The sequence below is a fragment of the Talpa occidentalis genome, unplaced genomic scaffold (assembly GCF_014898055.3).
Source record: "Talpa occidentalis isolate TD23 unplaced genomic scaffold, MPIMG_talOcc4v2.1 talOcc4.3, whole genome shotgun sequence".
NCBI classification, from domain to species: Eukaryota; Metazoa; Chordata; class Mammalia; order Eulipotyphla; family Talpidae; genus Talpa; species Talpa occidentalis.
Window position 1 is genome coordinate 57,779,551 of NW_023603184.1, and position 18,447 is coordinate 57,797,997.

General features: G+C 57.0%; 1 protein-coding gene across 12 annotated transcripts in view; it reads left to right on the forward strand.

Moving 5' to 3' along the window:
• BIN1 (bridging integrator 1) overlaps positions 1-18,447 on the forward strand; it is a 52,494-nt gene that overhangs the window by 10,858 nt on the left and 23,189 nt on the right. For all 12 annotated transcript variants that reach the window (XM_037523189.2, XM_054699620.1, XM_037523180.2 and 9 more), the window contains exon 2: positions 13,880-13,960. In XM_037523189.2, the coding sequence (XP_037379086.1) occupies positions 13,880-13,960 (81 nt within the window). The remainder of the gene's footprint in view (positions 1-13,879; positions 13,961-18,447) is intronic.

Below are 18,447 nucleotides of genomic sequence, written 5' to 3' on the forward strand. Positions count from 1 at the left end.
AATCTGATGCCGGTGCTGTCAGCCTGGGACACTGCGGCAGGGTCCTGCAGTGCGGTGTGGGCCACAGGGCCCGGTGGGAGGGCTGAGTCAACGCTGGTTGGCAGCACCACTGACCTGGAAGCCTGCATCCCGTTCAGAATGCTCCGGTCACCCTGCCCATGGTGCACGCCATGAGACCAGAGGAGGCTGCCCCCAATTTCTGCAGCCTGGGCAGTGCCACTCCCGATCTAGGCAGCTGAGAGGGAGGCTACCAGGCAGCCACACTGGGCGGGGGTGGGGGGGTGGTTCCTGGGATCTTGTATATGACCGGGGCTCTGGCAGGGCAGCCCCTAGCACACTTCCTGGGCACGTGAGGACCTGTAAGTGACCACTGGGACTGGTGTCGTGTCTGTGTGTTTGCTAGGTGTGTAAGGCTGGCTGGGAGCTGTTAAGAGCTAATTCTGGACATCGGCTGCTTTGAAAAACAAAAATAACAACAATAACCAAAATGATAGTACTAACACGCTTGGAAAAATACCACATCTTTGCTCCTTTAGCTGCTGCCTCATAGCTCCATTTTCATGTATGTGCACGTGGAGGATTCCGATGGGTAACATGTGTGAATCACCCAGCTGCACATTTAGATTGGGCTTCTCACCAGGAACGGACAAATGCAAACAGCTGAGGGATCCAGTGGGACAAGTCCTCGTGCTTGGGGTGGAGTCTGAGAAGGCTGCCTGGAGGAGGCGATGTGCAGGGCCAGCATGACCTGGCATCAGTGGGAAGTGGGGTTTCCTAGTGAAGACTGTGGGGGTGCCCATGGTCAGATCTGTGCTTGGCAGATGGGTGAGCAGGGCCTTCACCTCCTCTGTGCAGTTCTGGCTTGGTGCTCTGCTGCTCCTCTGCACAGGCTGTTCCCCCACAAAGCTCAGGAGCAGGTGATGAAGGGTGGGTGGGAGGCGGGTGGGCTGAGGGGCAGATTCCTGCCCTGTGTTGATGCCCAGTGTCCTGGAGCCTGGGCTGAGAATAGCTCCCACAGTTGCATGGAGAGAACAGGTGGGGCCCTGGGGGTGACTGTGCTGACATCTGTGAACAGGTGGTTTGGGGGCTGGGCCTCAGTGGGATCTGGTCTATCCTTTGAAGGCCCACCCAGCCCTGCAGAAGAGGCCAGCGGGTACCTTGTGTCCCCGCCTGCTTGCCCCCACCCCCCCGGGGGTGCGTCCTCTCCTAGCCTCTCTATGAAGTGGGCTGTACGTACGCAGGCTTGGTACTGGGGTGTCCACTGCCAGGCCCATCCCAGGGCTGTTCATGGTGACCACTGCTGGTCCTAAGAGGCTGGTACTTAGGGCTGCTGTCTTCCTGGAGCCTTGGCTATTTTACTCTTTTACTGGATGGGAGGGGATCATGGGAGAGGCTGGTGATGGGTGGGTGGTGAGGGGCGGGCTTGCCAGGGTCCCGTGGGCAAAGAGGCTGCTGGGAGGAGGTTGGGTCTGGAGAGGGAGGCGGGTAGGAGGAACTTGCTGTCCACTAGCGATGTCGTGAGAGTGTAAGCCGGGATGAGTCATGGGGAGCAGGTGCTCTGAAGGCAGCACCCAGAGAGGCGAGGCGTGTGTGGGCTGGGGGTGGGGACTAGGGCGGAGAGGCTGCCAGAGCTTTCTGGCTTGGGTGGGAGGAATCTCAGGTCTGTTGAGGGGCCAGGGGGCAGGAAGGAAATCAGCCTGTGCTGGGCCGTGTTCTCCGCACAAGCTCATGTCATCTGAACTCCCTCCAGGGGTCTTGCTTCCATTTCACTGATGAGGCTCAGAACTCAGCAGGGTGAAGTTCCCTGATTAGGGGTGCACAGCCCAGGCCTGCCCCCATCTCTCTTGCCTTGGTGGCCTCTCCACTAGAAGGGGTGCAGGTCAGGTGGTGCGCCTCCTTCCCAGCTGTCCAGGCCAGACACTCGGAGCTGGTCACCCCCTGCACTGGTCAGCAGAGTGGGAGTGACTGCGGGGGTGGGTGGGCAGGAAGTGGGGGTGCCAGACCATGGGGTGTGCCCTGGCTGCCCCAGGCTTCCTGGCCGCTGCTTTCCCACCTTCCTCGCCCCAGCTTTCCCACCTTCCTCCTGATTCTCTGCATTCCTCAAACACACCAGGCCTTCCCCTCAGGTGTTAAGTCCCCTTGGCTGTCCGCCTCGGGTGTTTCCATCCCGGGCAATGACAGCTCTTTTCCTCATTGCTCAAACCATGGGGTCCCCTTCAGTTCTTTGTCACCCCACATTCGACCACTCGTCATCTGTCTTTTGCTCTCTCCTGCATCCTTTCAGTCTTCCTCTAAGGGCTCCCTGCGCCACCCTGCCTTGCTGTCTGTCCCTGCTCAGCCGCCTGGGATCCTCCAAGTTCTGGGTCAGCCCAAGCTCCCCAGGTGCTCCTTTTCCTGCTGGGTCTGCAATGCCAGAGTCTTGCCGGGGCCTCCCTTGCTTCAACCTGGCTGCCGGGCAGTTTTCCTGGTAGTCACAGGTTGTAGCCTCAGAGCCAGACTGGGGGTGAACCCCAGCCTCCCTGCGGGCTGACTGTGTGACCATGTGGAGTTTTTTTTTTTTTTTTAAGATTTATTTATTTATGCATACAAGAGCTGGGGTACAGGCCAGAGGTGAGGGGGGTCAGAGGACTCACCAGAGACAGAGCGGGGAACAGAACAGGCAGACTGACTGAAATACACTGCTGAGGGGAGCAGTGGGCAAGACAGGAGAGGTCTGCTGTGCCATGCGGCCTGCTCCCCGGCCAGCTGGGGATTGAACCTGCACTGCAGAGGCTGTGGACTGCCTCACAGTGCCATGCTCAACCCCTTGAGCCACCAGGGAGGCTCCCCCTGTGGAGTTTTTATTTTATTTTTTTTTAAGATTTATTTATTTACCTATACAAGCACTGGGTACAGTCAGAAGTGCGGGAGAATGAGAGAACTCACCAGAGCCAGAGCGGGGAACAAAACAGGCAGACTGATGAAGTACACTGCTGAGGGGAGCAGCGGTCGAGACAGGAGAGGTCTGCGCGCCATGTGGGACCCTCGCCCGTGGCCGGGCATGGAACCGGCACTGCAGAGGCTGCGGGCAGCTTCGCAGCCCAGCGCTCAACAGCTGCGCCACCAGGGGAGGCCCTCCCTGTAGAGTTTTTAAAGCAGTGTCTCAGTGTGCTCATCTGCAAAGTGGGATGATATTTCCTTCAAGAGGGTGTGGAGGGGATTGCTTGATGAACCTTGCTAAGTGCTCAGCATGAAACCTGGTACCTGGTGTTTCAGGGCATCCTCTTCCCTCCCACCTGTTCCCCTGGCTTGCTAGTCCCACCTCAGGGCCTTTGCACGTGCTGTGCCTCTGCCTGGCAGCCTTTTCTCCCTCTGTAGACAGGTAGGCCTCTGCTCTGAGGGCCTTCCCTCACTCACCTAAGTCCCTCCCTAAGGCAGCCCCTCCTCGCTCCCCTCCATGCCCTGTTAGGTTTTGTTCTGAGACCCCTGTCTCCAGTCCTCAGGCCTTCCCCTGGGAGTTTTGGCCCCACCAGGGTGGGAATCTTGCTTTGCTCCCTGCGGAGCGGGATCAGGAGGGTGTCCAAGAGGAGCCGGAGTCCAGACCCCTACCCGCAGTCAGAAGAGCAAGCCCTGGGGCTCAGGGGACTCTGGGATCTGGGTTGTGAGGGGCAAAATTAAGTCAGGCAGTCTTGAGGGAGGGAGTGAATGGGGCCCACTAAGAGAAACTGGTGAAAAGTTCTCTCATGGAGTGTGGGTTCAGTGGAGTGGGGGGGGCTGTGGGGGGGCTGGGTAGTTGAGGGGCTCTTGTTGGTGGAGAGGGGGGGCTCTGAAGGGAGGGGAAGGCTACCACCAACCCTGAGCCCCCTTCAGCAGCCTTCAGGGCTGCTGCCCCATGCCTGTGTGAGAAGAGGTTCTGTGGCTGCTAGAGACATTGGGTTTGGAAGCTGGGTGTCGTGTTCAAATTCAGCTCTCTGCTCAGGTAGCCTGAGACCAGGGCCATTGGGCCTGTTTGCCTATCTTGGCGCACCTCCCTTTCCTCACAGGATTTGGAGAACACTTGAACACTCCACCTGTGGCCTCCACCTCAGCGCCAGCAGCCCAGCCTGGCCCCTCTGAGGACTCCTAGCTCCTGCTGCCTCTGCTTCCCTTCCGTCTGTCTCCTGAACCCAACACCATAGCCCACCCCAACTTCCTCTGAGGCTCAGGCGGCCCCACCCCAGTCGCCAGCACAGGCTTATCTGCTGAACTGGCTGGAATTTCAGGCACCTGGGAGGGGAGGGAGGAGGGGCTTACTGGCCACCTCAGTTGGAAACTCCTCTCCTGGGGAGGCTCCCCTTCCACCTGGGGAGATGGGCGTGGGGGAGGGGAAGACCCCTCCACCCCCACCTTTGTCAGGGGCAGGCTTAAATAAGCCCAAGCCCCGGGCTGGAGAGGGTGTTGCTGCAGAAAGGCCATGGGCCCTCTGCACCCTGGCATTGCTCTGTGGGTGACATCGTGAAGGCAGAGTTTTTATGTGGCCAGCTAAGGCTATAAAAATGGCAGCCAAACATTCTTTCAACTCTAGCTGGTAGGAAAGAGAAAATCAGTAAAAGAAATGAGACGATAATGGTGGAGAGGGAATGCAAAGAAGTCAAGTTGACCTCCTCAGCCAGCTGCTCTTACGGGAGTGCCCTCAGAAAAGGATGAGTCTGTGCCGGCTGGTGTCAGGGGACAGCAGCTTCCAGAACACGGGGACTTGTAAAAGAACAGATCGCCACGTGTGGGTGAGGCTCAGGCGCCCCCCCCCCCAGTAGGGGGTAGCCTCAGTTGGCCAGGAGGAACCTGGAAAGGTTTTCCTTGTTTTGTATTTCATTGCAAAAATGTTGGCAAACTGCATTGTAATACCGTCTGTCTGTCGATGCTGGTTATGTCACAAGAGTGTTTTCTTTACCAGTGAAATCTTTGGAACAGAGCAAGATGGAGTGCGAAGCTTTCGCGGTAGGCCCTAGACACACTGCCTGTTGCTCCCGAGTGTCTGTGAGCGCCCGCTCGAGAATCACAAGTTGAGTTTGGGCTTGGGATTCCGTCAGGTGTGGGGGCCTGGCTGTGCCACTAGCTGGCAGCTCTGTGAGCCTCCATCTCCTCATCTGTAAAATGGCACCCATGGTGGCCCCTTCAGGACAGTCTGGTGCTTTGAGTGTAACCATAAGGGCATGTCAAGGCAGGAGGGCTCCTGTCAAGGTGGGTCCTTGGCCCAGGTTCCCTGGGGTCCTGTCTCGCAGAGTGATCTTTGTGGAACTTGGGGTGACTGATGCAATGATGCAATGCCCGCAGCTGGAACCCGCTGGGGGCTGGGCTGGGTGGGTGGGCGGTGTGGCAGAGGGCATCTGAAGGTGAGGGGGGCTCTCTGGAGCAGGAGCTGGGCTCCCAACTTTTCCCCCAAGGTGGAAAGCAGGATGGCAGATGACCCTTCTCCAGAGCCAGCCTGGGGTAGGGGGGTGGGGGAGGGACGGAGGTGCCCAGGGACAGGGGACCTCCAGCCAGGCGAGTCTGCTGGGGGCAGTCATGTGGGTATATCCGGTTGGGTCAGATTGGGGCAGCTGGAGTTGGGCGCCTCCCTTTCCTCCTGGAGTCCCGCCTGCCTGAGCTGGGCCCCCCTGGGCCTGGACCCCAGCTTACCATCCTGGGCCACTATTGGCAGTGTGTACGGGGGTCTGAGTGTGCCACGGGCATTGCATGGGCAGCCTGAATGTGGGGCACCATCCTTGCTTCCTGGGGGTGGAAAGTTATCCCTGGCTTTTGTCCAAGGCCAGTATTTCAACATGTATCATTCTTAAAAAGTCATCAAACCTTCCGGAAGTTTTAAGGCAAAGCAAGAATGTGGCGAGCATGGCTCTGTGGAAGGCCAAGAAGGTTTACTGCTGGGGCCTCTCCTGTGTTAGGGACCTGCTTTCCAGAACCCTGGGCTGCACTGCCAGACAGGAACTGGGTTGCTTCTCCCACTGTCAACCATGCTGGGCTGGGGCCCAGGAGCCTGACTCCATCCCAGGAAGGCCAGACTCCCCTTCTGCCTCCTTGCTCTCCTCTTGACCTAGGGGCCCTGCAGCAGCTCTGGAGCTGCTAGCCATGCCAAACTTGCCCCCAGATCACCAGCCTTTGGCATTAACATTGCAGCTCTGAAGGTAGGATGGCCCTCACAGGTGAAAGATGGTTTGCGGGGGTGTGGATGAGAAGGGGATGCACAGGTTCTGGCCTCTGCTCCTTCCTGGCTGTGGCTGATTCCTTGTGTTTCTTATCTCTGCAGTGGGGTAAGAACCGGTAACTCAAGGCATGGCCTAAGATGCCTAGGAGCAAGGGTACCCAGTAATACTGAGCACACCAACCCCTAAAGGCAAGCAGAGCTCCTTGAGGAATGACTGGGAAAGTGTGCACTGAGCCCTGGGTGTCTTGTGGAGCCGGGAAGCTGGGAGGTGCTCAAAGATGATGGGGGACATCCCCAGAGGCCCCTACTCGCTAAATTTGGGACCATTTGAGCATCGAAAGCAATAATGATGGCAGTAGGTTATAGCACGTTGAATGCACAATGGAGGCAGGGGTGCTTAGTGGTGTACCCACCCCACCCGCCACAAAGGCTCTGTGAGGGCGGGGTGGGAGGGGATCCTCTTCCTAGAGTTGGGGTAATATAGAGGAGAGAATGGATTCTCAGATGACCCTGTGGGCTCAGCGAAGACGAGAGGTGTGGGGTTGCTGACTGTCAGGTGCACACAGAACAGAGCACTGACTTCAGCAGGAGGCTGGAGCCTGAAATTCAGTGTTCCTCCTGGGCTCCCAGGTGACTGTGATGCTGCTGGTCTGTGGACCCCACTTTGAGAAGAAAAGTATTAATGGATATCACTATGGATTAAAGGAGGCAAGAGACAACCACTAGAAGCGTGTGTGAACCATGTTTGGATCCAGATGGACAAACACATAACCCAGACATAAGGGAATTTTGGGGGGACACCTGGAGATGTCTGACTATGGATTGCACATTAGATAATAGTATTAAATAAATACTAAACAGATTGGGCGTGTGAATGGTAATATGGATGTTTAGACTGTCCTTAGGAAACATGATGAAGTATTTTGGGGTGAAGGTCTATCTACAGCTTACTTTCCATTGGTTTGGTTAACATACAATGTATGGACCAGACTGCTCTTACACAGAAATGAAGATAAAATACATGTGGCCTGGTGGGTGACAGTTGGGTGGAGAGAGGATGGCTATTTGCTGTACGGTCCTTTCAGCTAGTTTTGAGGTCTATATTTTAAAGGAAGAAGCTGGGAGGGGGTTTATACAATCTGGCCTGAGCAAGGTGGGGGTTGAGGGGTTACCACCTCTTTCCCTTTGGCTCTCCCGTCAGTGTTGCTGAGGCCTTGCCCGCTTGGCTCCTGGGTCACTGCAGGGTCTGGGGACAGGCTCACACCACGTTTCTGTGGGCGTCCATCACGGCCACAGGACAGCTGCTGCGTCCTGGCAGGAGGAACACGAGGCCAGGTCTGTGCTGACCCTAGCTGTGCAGGAGAGAGGCTGGAGATGGAGGTGGCCAGGGGACACTCAGAGACAGAAAACCCTGGGTGTCCAGGGCAGTGAGCCAGAAGCCCAGAGGCCCAGCAGAATGGGCCGTCCTGGCCTGTCTGCCTGAGGGAGCCATCTGGCCTGATTTCAGGGGCCCCTTCCTGATGTTTGCCTCTTGGGGTGACTCCTTCAGGAGATGGTCCCCCTGAGTGTGCTGAGTGGTCGTGGGAAAACCTGATCATCTGCCTGTCTGTCTGCCTCTGTCTGGGAGTCTGTGTGAGGTGTGAGGATGTGCATCCTGTCTCTGTGGGCCCACTGCTGCCCTCCCCACCCCTGACCGCAGGCCCCACCAGGAGGAAGAGGTGAAGAAGTGACGCCCAGCTGCTGGGCCGCTCACTCCACAGCCAGCGTTTATGGAGGTCGGGCAGGTGCCTGAAGAAATGATCAGGAAGGTGAAGCTGGGTGGAGGTGCCTGGGGGAGCTGGATGAGGCCTCCCTGGTGTGTCTGAGCATGAGTGAGTGTGTGTGTGGGTTAGGGGGTGCGGGGGTGGGTGGGTCCTGGAGTGGGTGGCTCCCTATCCCTGCTGGGCATGAGTGATTCCTCCTGAGTGTCTGTGATGGGGTGCTGCGGCTGCTGGAGGAGCCCTGGCTTTCCCAGTTGACCCCAAACGAATGGGGAACCAGGACTGACTGGGAGTGGAGGCTCTGCCCCCAGTAGTGCTTCCCTCCCGGGCCTCTGGGCTCAGCTTTTCTCCCCAGCCTTGAGTTCTAGAAAGTAATTTCCCTTGCTATTCAGATGTGGGTGTATACCGCCACCAATCCAGGGGTCAGGTTACTCCCTGGGAGGAGGGGGTCCAAATCCCCAAGTAGGGATTTCTTGGAGCACAAGGCTCCAGACTGAGCTGCTCCAGCAGCTGAGCAGACTGGTTTTGCATGTGGTGTCCTGGCTGGATTGGCTCGGAGAGGGCAAGGCCTAGTTGCCCCTCATCCAGTTTTGGAACTTAGGAGCAGCTCAGGGCTCATTCGTGACTCTTAGACCGTAGGCTGTGTGGCCTGATTTATCTGTGCTCATTTGCTGTCTGTCACAGGCACGCAGACACTGAACTGTGAGTTAAGTGTGAGTTGTGGGGTGCATGCTGAGCTTCCCGGCTCAGGCAGGTCTGGCCCCGGGGGCCTGTGTGTGCTTTGGTGACTGTCGGGCGCAGCTGTGCTCATCGACTCGACTCGCCTTTTCCCCAGAGCCTTGGCTGGAGAAGGGGAGGAGAGGCTCCTGTGGGGATTGGCCGATCCGGGCCTCTGGGTGCGCCGAGCTGTGAGAAAGGCCACAGTTGGGAGGCTGGGGAAGGGGTGCTTCCTCCTTCGCAGTCCTGCCACAGGAAGGTTCCCTGCGGTGTGCTGGGCTGTGGCACCGAGGGGCAGTCATGTGTCTTGGGGAGCCTCCTACCCTACCCAGGCAGGGGCAGCTAGTACCAGTTCACAGCCAAAGAGGCCCAATTGTGGCTGATTTCAGCAACTTGCTCCTGCCACCAGTCCCTCTTTCCTCTGCCCTGCGCTGAATGGCCCCTTCTGTAGCCCTTCACCCCTATCTGGCCGAGCTGAGGATGTGCTGAGAGGAGCAGGGTGGTGCTAATGAGGCTTTCTGGCCTGCTGTGCCTCCGCACACCCTAGCCTGTGCTCCTGTCTCCTGTCACCTCATCATAGAGGCTTTCGTACAAAGGGAGACGAGGTGACAAGTGCGTGATGAGTGTGACACACATCATCTGCTCTCCTCCCAACAAGCCTCTGGACAGGGAGCAGAGTCCTTAGTGGGGTCTGTGTGAGCTCCTCGGCGGGGAGCCCCTGAGCCCCAAGCCTCCCCGCTGAATTCAGTCGTCTGTCCCCAAGCGTGGCACAGGTGGTCCCACTGACCCCACTAGCCATGTGTTTGATGGTTGGCACGCCCGTGTCCCCAAGGCCTGTGACCCCACGGCTTCCCGCTCAGTGAGTGGGACTCTGCGCATGCGCTTGTATTCTAGGTGAAACCTAGTGAGAGCAGCCTTGGGGCCTCTGTGTGGGGATGGGTGCAGATCTGGGCATGGCTGAGCTACTCTTAGGTGGCAGGGGTGGGAGCCGTTGGGTCCGGGCACCCCAGCACACAGGTGGAAGTTCCCTCCCGCTGCGGCTGGCAGGTTTCATAAGTCCCGCGTATGTAGGTGGGAAATGAAGCCAGTAGCCAGTGAGGCTGTGGGATTTTACTGGACAGAAATTTGTCTTGACCCTGTCCCGGGGCAGGTAGTGCCCAGTTTTGCTTTTCCCTCCAGTAGCCACACCCGCAGTTCCATGAGGATGGGGCCCCAGTCTTTGTGCCTTTTTTCCCTCATCTGTGAAGTGGTCTCAGGTACAGTAGGATTAAATGAGGCCTAGGCCAGGATGCACTCCTTGGTGGTCTCCCGAGCCCCTGCCATGCTGCGGTACAGTTGTTACTCCCACGTCAGAGGTGGTCACAGAGCTGTGGAGAGGTTAAGCGGTTAGTCTGGGGTCACACATGAGGGAACCAGCCCTGCCTCACGATGCTGGTCACCTCCCCGGCCCTTCGGGGCCAGGATCCATCAGAAGGGGCCTGATTACCCAAGACCAGAGCTCAGATTAACATGACTGCCAATTTGAATCCTTATTTTAATGGCTGCTTCTCAAGGTAGCTTTTTTTTTTAATTTAAACATTTATTTATTTATACAAGCACTGGGTACAGTCAGAAGCACCGGAGGGTGAGAGAATTCACAATAGCCAGAGTGGGGAGCAGAACAGGCAGACTGATGAAGTACACTGCTGAGGGGAGCAGCGGGCGACAGGAGAGGTCTGCGCGCCATGTGGGACCCTCTCTGGGGGCCAGGGATGGAACTGGCGCTGCCGAGGCTGCAGGCAGCTTTGCAGCCCAGTGCTCAACTGTTGCAAAACCAGGGGAGGCCCTTCTCCAGGTAGCTTTCTATGGGTCAGGCGTGGTACTTTCTGTCCATGAACCTCCCATTTTGTTTAAGAGGACTTGGGCCCTCAAGGCCCAAAGCTCAGATGTACCAGTGGTCCCTAAGAATATCTATACCTGGCCTATGCTGGCGACTGAGGAGGGCTGGGCATTGTCCCCCACCTCAGGCAGTTCATGCGGTTGGGCTGAAAGTAGACACTGGGGCTCATAGCACAGCACTGAGGAAGTTCCAGCCCCTTAATGGTATAGAGTGATTAGGTAGGAGGAAAAGTACAAGGCAGATTCACAGAGGTGGTGTCATCTGAGCAAGGTTTTGCAGGATGAATAGGAGTTTGTTGTGTGCATACATGCTGTGCATGTCCATACAGTGTGTATGTGCACCTAACTTAGGTCTAGCATCTTGGGATGCCATCGTGACCTGGTGTGAAAGTTAGTCTGTGTGAGCATGAGCCCCAACTATTTGAAGGCTGCTCTGAAGGCTTTTTTATGGGGCTGCTGTTAATTGACTACATTCTGTGGGCCATATATAGTCACATGTTTTACAGACATGAACATTATGGTGGGATAATGACAAATGTTAAGTTTTAAGGTGGGCTAATGCTTTCTTCATTTTCCAGACAAGGCACTTGATGCTCAGTCAGTAAGAGTTCCTTTTTTCGGGGTCTCTGCTTGGTGTGGTCTCACTCTGGTGGCTTCCCCTGTCTGGGCCAAGCGCAGAGCTACATTTGGGAGGTGGGCTGTGTGTGAGTTCATGGGCCTTGGGCCTTGGAGTCCTTACAGCAGGGCAGGGCCTGGCGCCCATGGAGTGCGTCTCCTCGGGGAGACAGAGAGGCAGTGGGGTATGGACAGGGCCACCTCCCTGGTTCTACCTTAAGAGCTGATGGGTCCTGACCCTGTTTGCTGGAAGCCTCCGGCTCATTCTGGTGGCCCCTGTAAATGTCTGGAAGTTTTTCCCACCTGGTGGTTCATTTCTGTCCTTGGAGGTGGTGGGACTATGGGGCTGGCATAGGATGGGGGGAGAGTCACCTACCCCAGCTCAGTGCTGAGTGGGTCAGGCACTCCCCAGCTGCACCCCGTTTCCACAGGACTACCTGGCTAGGACTTCCAAAGGAAATGGAGGGAGCCTGTGGATTGTGGAAAGTGCGGATGTTCTTGCTAATGCTGTTTCTGTTTTGCTTCTTTCCCTTCACCTCAGTGTCAGCCGTGGTTTCCTGCCGTACTTGTCTGATGAGGTGTGTCCTGATTCTCGTAACACAAAGTTGTTGGTGGGCCACTGCTAATGCCCTCCTGCCACTCCCGCCCTCCCTGATGGTCCTCTGTGACCTCTAGTAGCCCTGAACTATTCAAAATTCCCAGCTTATGTACCCCATCTCGCTCATCTCTTCTTTGCTGTAAGCGTGCCCTTCTGCTACCACTTCCCCCAGGAAGTATTTCTTGATTGCCCTGATTGAATGGGCTCGTCACCCTGGGACCAGAGTCCACTGTACTTCCTCTGCTCTTGCACTGGGCCCAGGTCTGATTCATCTTTGCTGCCTCTGCAGAGATGTCCAGGGCTGGCACAGAGCAAGTGATTTCTGAGAAAGGACCCAATGCACTGTGTGATGAGAAAAGCTGAGCGTTAACTGCATTTGCCGTGGCTCCTGGGTCAGCCAGAGAAGGGCTGGGAGGGCCCAGTCTGGAACTGGACATCCCTCGGTCCAGGACTGTGGCTTGGGTCCTGGGTGGCAGAGCTGGTTTCCTGGTGGTGTGGCCCATTTCAGGGTCTTTGAAGGGAGGACCTGTGTGAGGGGACCTACGAGCCTCAGATGGCTGCAGGACTTGGGTCCCCTGCTTACAGGGCAGCCCTGACTCTTGGGGCCACATCTGGTAATCATCTTTGCCCTGGGCCCACCTTTTTGTGGCTCCACCTGCCACCTCTACCCTTTACCATTTGTCCACCTTATTCTTGTTGGGTTTTGGCCGCTGCCTCTGCTGAATGTCTTGGACTTGCCCTTTTGCCCCTAGTGGAGGCGCCTGCCCAGGGCCGCTGGCAAGAGTCTGTCTCCATCTTGGTCTCTACTCCCTGCTGTCCCCGCAGAGCCTACCCCCATCTCTGCCTCGCCATCCCTCCGTCTCCCTTCTCTTTTGCCCTGCTCTGCCTCCATTGCCCTCCCCCGTCCTTGCTGTCTATTTTGTCTCCCCACCTCCCAATCATAGAAAACTCTGGGTGGGCCTCCCCGGTGGCGCAGCGGTTGAGCACTGGGCTGCAAAGCTGCCCGCAGCCTCTGCAGTGCCGGTTCAATGCCCGGCCGCCGGCAAGGGTCCCACATGGCGCGACAGACCTCTCCTGCTGCCCGCTGCTCCCCTCAGCAGTGTACTTCGTCAGTCTGCCTGTTCTGCTCTGCTCTCCGCTCTGGCTCTGGTGAATTCTCTCACTCTCCCGCGCTTCTTACTGTACCCAGTGCTTGTATAAATAAATAAATAAATTTTTAAAGAAAGAAAAAAGAAAAGAAAACTCTGGGATCCGAGGGAGCAGGAGCTGAGAAGAAATCTGGGAGACGCTTGGGGCTTCCTCTGATCAGGGCTTCCTTTCAGCCTCCTGCTCCAGCTCCCTTTTTTTAGGTCTCCCTCTCTGGCTTTCCCCACCCCACCCCCCTCTCCAGCTCTCCGACCCCCATCCCCCAGCATACACGCTGAGGAGGAACAGCTGTGACTCACCACAGGAGAGTCCTCCTCTGAGATTAACAGTGGGGAGTAGGGCCTTGACTGCAAGCATGAGTGCGTGCGTGTATGTGTGTGTGTGCGTGCGCGAGAACACACACGTCTGCTGGATCGTGGAGGAGGGAGCAGGTGGCTGAGTGGGTCAGCCTGGATGCTGAGTCCCAGTGACATGAGCAGCCTGACCCCCTTCCGCTGCAGCTCTCCATGCCCTCCATTCTGCAGGGGTCGGGGTATGGGCGTGTGGGGCTATGGGGGTGTGTGGTTACTTCTCAGTCCAGGGGCTGCCCTGTTTTGCTGCACCTCCCCCCCGCGGCACTGTTCCTCCCTCTGGTATTCATTAACCTGGGCCTAGGAAATGGAGTCATCCTTACCTGCCCCTCATGCCCACTCTCTCCCACCAGAGTGTAGCCCCCAGGGTGCAGTGTGAGATCAGCGTGGTGGGCTGTCTTTGATGCCCCCCTCCTCCTGGTTTTGGTCCGTACAGCAAGCCTGCCCTAAGCTCCTCCTGATCGAGGATGAGCCCTGGTTAAGGGTGGAGAGGCTTCATGACCCCAAGGACTCAGCCCTGCTCTTGGGAATCACAGCATCCTCCCCTTGCCTGGGGCCTGTGATTCTGGCCGTGGGTCCCCCAGACTCTGACTGGGCACTCTGGGCTGGCCACTTTCTTAAAATAACACTTGTGCCTTCTCCCTCTGCCTCGTAGGTCCTCCAGAAACTAGGAAAGGCGGATGAGACAAAAGATGAGCAGTTTGAACAGTGTGTCCAGAATTTCAACAAGCAGCTGGTGAGTATGGGTGCTCTTGGCCTCAGGGAGCTTGTGAAAATGGAAACGTGGCTGCCGGGTAGAAAATGTCAAGAGCTGGATTTGTGGAGTCAGGGAGCTTGGAGGAGGGGATCTACACAGGCTGCTGAGGTCACAGAGGACATCCTGGAGGAGGGAGCACTGACACTGGGTGTGAGCCTTGGGAAAGAGGAGGAAAGGGGTAGACTTAGGTCCTTGGTGAGTAGGATGGAGGGGGGCGGTGTTAGGGTGGAGGTTGGGTGGGAGCAGGCACAGACTTTGGCCAGACTTTGAATATTAAGGCAAGTGGGAGTTACCGAAGCTTCTTTCGAGGAGAGTGGCATCTGCAGGGTTTCACGCGAGCAGTCTGGATTGGATGTGGGCACCCGCTGGTCCTCTGTGCCTGGCTGTGTGGCAGGTTGCAGGCTGAGCCATCTGTAGCTGCTTTGTGGGCTCCTTCCAGCAACCCATAGGCAGCTGGTATCATCGTTCCGCTTTTACAAACAAAGCAATTGGGCCTCAGAGAACTTGGGTAATATGTTCAAGGCCATCCGGTGTCATAAGTGGTTTCAGACTCATACTCGCCTTGTTCCAAAGACTGTAAGTGATTCTAAGGACACCCTTATTTTTATAGGCCAGGGAGGAATTCCTGACTGAAGGGCTCTGACTATCCTGACTGTGTTCTCCCTGGAATTGTTGCCCCACGAATCTGCTACGTCCGGAATCAGCCACTTCCTTGGCTGTGTGCGAGGGCAGTAGAGAGGGCCTGAGGGCGGTAGAAGGGGAATGTCCCTGGAGATTCTCCCCTCACTGGGGAGGGCGAGGTAGCAGGAAGGAGGGGGAGCTGGGCCATGACTGTGGCTTCTGAGGCCAGCCGCAGTGAGTCACAGATGGGGATGGAGGCCTGAAGAGGCCACAAGGCATAGGAATGGTTGTGGGAGTGAGGTCAGGGTCTGCGCTCTGCTAGGAAAGAAGTTGGGGGCTCCAGGTGGGGGACTGCGAAGGCCGGGCCTCTTCCTCCCTCTCCCTCTCCATGGCTGAGGCCTTGGAAAGCACGGAAAGCCCCAGCCACAAGCATCTCTACAGCAGGAATGGTGCTCGGGGGATGGACCTGCTTTGGGAACTCCCATGGCCCTGGGACTGGGCACATGCTGGTAGATGGCCCCAGGCCAAGTCCCGCCTCACCTCCAGAGGAGCTCAGCTGAGAGGCATGAAGGGACTGAAGCGGGAGCCATGTCTGCCTGCCTCCCAGGCCAGTAAGTGGAGGGGTTTGCAGATCCCGGAAGGTGCCGCATGTTAAGAGTCTTCTGCGTCTGCTCTGCACAAGCCCCTGCCCCTTGGGTCTGCTTTCTTACCCGCAGAATGGATGCTTGCATAAGCGTCTGCTTCTGCTGACCCTGTCCCAGGAGCCCCTGGGGCATGATTCCCTATTCAGATGGCTTCCTCAGGTTGGAGGCTGCCTCTTTCAGGAGTCTCAGCTCCTTGAGCATCTCCTGTGGACCAGGCAACATGTGTCTTTCACAGACTGGAGCGTTTCATCCTTGATGGGTGTTGCTCTTTATTGTACAGATGAGGCCTCTGAGGTTAAGCAGCTGTCAAGGCTGCACTGCTGACGTGGGGTAGCTTGTGGGTTTTTATCCAGATTTGTCACTCTGAGGTTTCCTCTCTGGAGCTGAGCTCAAGCCCTGGGGTCATTGACTGGGCTGGGGAGAGCTGCAGTCCTTGGGTGGGAGTGCCTGAATGACCCCAAAGGCAGCTGGGCTGTTCGGTGGAAGGTGAGGAAAGCGTAGGTCTGGAGTAGAGGCTCTTTGAGGCCTGACCCCAGAGCTGTGGCCAGAGCATTCCCTCCCACCCCACCCCCCCATTTGTCCCTCAAAGTCACCCTCTCTGGCGCCCTGGCTCTGGGCAAGGAGTCACTCACTGGTCCGGGGCTAAAGATAGCCAGTGCTGGCGGCTGCCCAGTGGACATGGAGATCGTTTGAGTGGGGGCCCTGTCCACCCTCAGGTTGGGTGGGGCAGCTGCCTTTTTACGGCCCTGGGGTGGGAGCAGGAGTTGGCAAATTTAATAATTCATTTGAGGCTTGGGGTAATCCTCTTGGGCAGTTAGGGATTTGACTGTGGCCTAAGTATAGGCATCAGGGTTTAGAAGGGTGTGAGAATCACTCTCTCGCTTGTTTTTTAAGATTTTATTTTTATTTATTTATGCATACAAGGCCAGAGATGTGGGGGTTGAGAGGATTCACCAGAGACAGAGTGGGGAGCAGAACAGGTGGCTCTTCTGAAATACACTGCTGAGGGGAGCAGCAGGAAAGGTCTGCTGGGGGGCTGGAAATCATGCTGCAGTGGCTGCGGATAGCTTTATAGTGCTGAGACTGAACCCCTTGCATCACCAGGGAGGCCCGAGAATCACTCTTTTTTGAGGGAGTGAAGCAGGGAGCTGCACAGGGCTGGCCTCACTGGCCAGCCTGCCAGGCTTGCGGACCCTGGGAAAGGCAGAATGAAGACTGGTCTTGGGGAGGCTGGAAAGCTAAGGGTTCATCCACTCTGTCTGTGAACACCAAGCATAGAGGCCCAGCACTAGTCAGGGCCAAGAAGGGCAGGGAATTTGGTGTTCAAGAAAGGGTATTTCCTCCCCCTTCCTGTGGGAGTGGCCCTGGGACAGAGTGTAGGTCACCCTGCTGTCACCACCCAGTTTGCGTGACTCCTCTGGGCCCACTCGGCTCTGATCACAGCACTCCCGCCCTGTGTCCCTGCCCGAAAAACCCTAGGCCCACCTGCAAACCTAGCGCAGACCTCTGGGAAGCCACCCTGGGTCCTCCTGGTGGGCTGAGTGCCCTCATAGGGCTGCCTCCTTGCACCCCAGGGCTCATCATTGCTGTTCGCTCGTTCATCTGAGTTGGGGCAGTCTGAATCCCTCTTGTCCCTGAGACCCACCCAGTGGGCATCCTACTAAGCAAAGAGTCCCTGGCATTGACTGCAGAGGGGCGATAGTGGGGTTCACGTCAGAGGGGCTGTCCCTGGCCCCTAGTCCCGGGGGAAGATCAGGGCTAGGTGCTTGGGCCACTAGGGGGGGGATGATGTCAGAGGAGGTGGGAACACCCTGTGGAAGGAGATACAATGGGGATATGGGGCACCGACTGAGTCACCTCATGAGCTGTACTAGGTGTTGACTGTGGGCTGTGATGCTCTTCCCGATTTCTGAGTCTGGAGCCTGGAGAGCAAACCGAGGGGATATGGCTCTAGACCTTAGCCTTGCCTGCTGCTCTGTAAGGAGTGTGTTGGAGCCCCAGGAAGCCCCAGAGCTGTCTCTCAAATGTCCTGTTTGGGGGCCGTGAGAGCCCGTTTGGAATGGAACATGCATATGCTGTGTTGGTTGGCTGGCCTGCAGCTGCCCCGCAGGAGGCCCAGGTGGGGGAGGGCTGTGTCCAACCCTGGGGCTGACGGGGCATGAGGCCTCGGGGCCCAGCTGCAGCTGCAGCCGGGAGGCAGGACCCTGGGCAGCCCCTGGCACGCCTGTGCCCAGCACGCCTGCTCACAGCGTGGCCTTGTTAGGCAGCACAAGGGGCCCTGGTACAGCCTGAAGCTGGGCAGGCAGCCCACCCCAGGGAGGTCCCTTCCTGGGCTCTCCTGGAGGTACGGAGGGGAGTGAGCTGGTGAAAGCTTGGCAGGAGGAGAAGCTGTATCTGGAAGATTCAGTGACATCAGATGAATACAATAGCATCACATCAGAGTTTTATCCTTATGTCTCCCAACAAAACATTTCATTGTTAACACTAGGGAGGTGCATCAAGAGTGGGGTGACCCTTCCTCATATCCGAGGCCAGAGGGGTCCCGTCTGATTCCCTGACAGAATTCCAAGGATGGCTGCATGCTGTGGTTGGCCTTTTATCTCGTCTTTGATCTTGACTCAGCATGCCTCAGACCTCACAGTTCATATGAATAATGTGGTGCCAGGACTGTATGCTCTACTCCATGGAGATGAGGTTTTCCCCTCTTTAGCCTCCCCTTTTTAAAATTGTGCAAAATTTTAGTTGCTGCCTACCACCCTCCCTGCCCATGTCTGTGGCATGGAAGCTGCATGATAATAAACAGGCAGTCATGTGTGTTCTTGGGACCCATTCAACAAACCGTGGCTGGAGCCCTAGGCCTCGGAGGCTCTCGCCAGCTCACCCCCACTCTGTGTAACACCGAACCTCCTCATTTGTCAGGTGGGGATGGGGGTGTCGAGAAGGCATGCATGGAAAGGGCTGGCCCCAGCGTGCAGTGCTTGGGGGACACAGGGGAGGAGGACAGGTCCTAGGAGCAAGGGCCTGTTGGGGGTAGGGAGCAGGAGAGGTTTGAGGATGCTGGGGGTGAGCCTGGAAGTAAGGCCACATCTAAGGCCACATCTCTGCTTGTTTTTGGCAGGGGTGAGCACCCCCTTTGCCTGCAGGAACCCCAGGCTGGCCAGGCTGGTCTCCGAGACTGTGACTGGCTGCTGGGTTCAGATG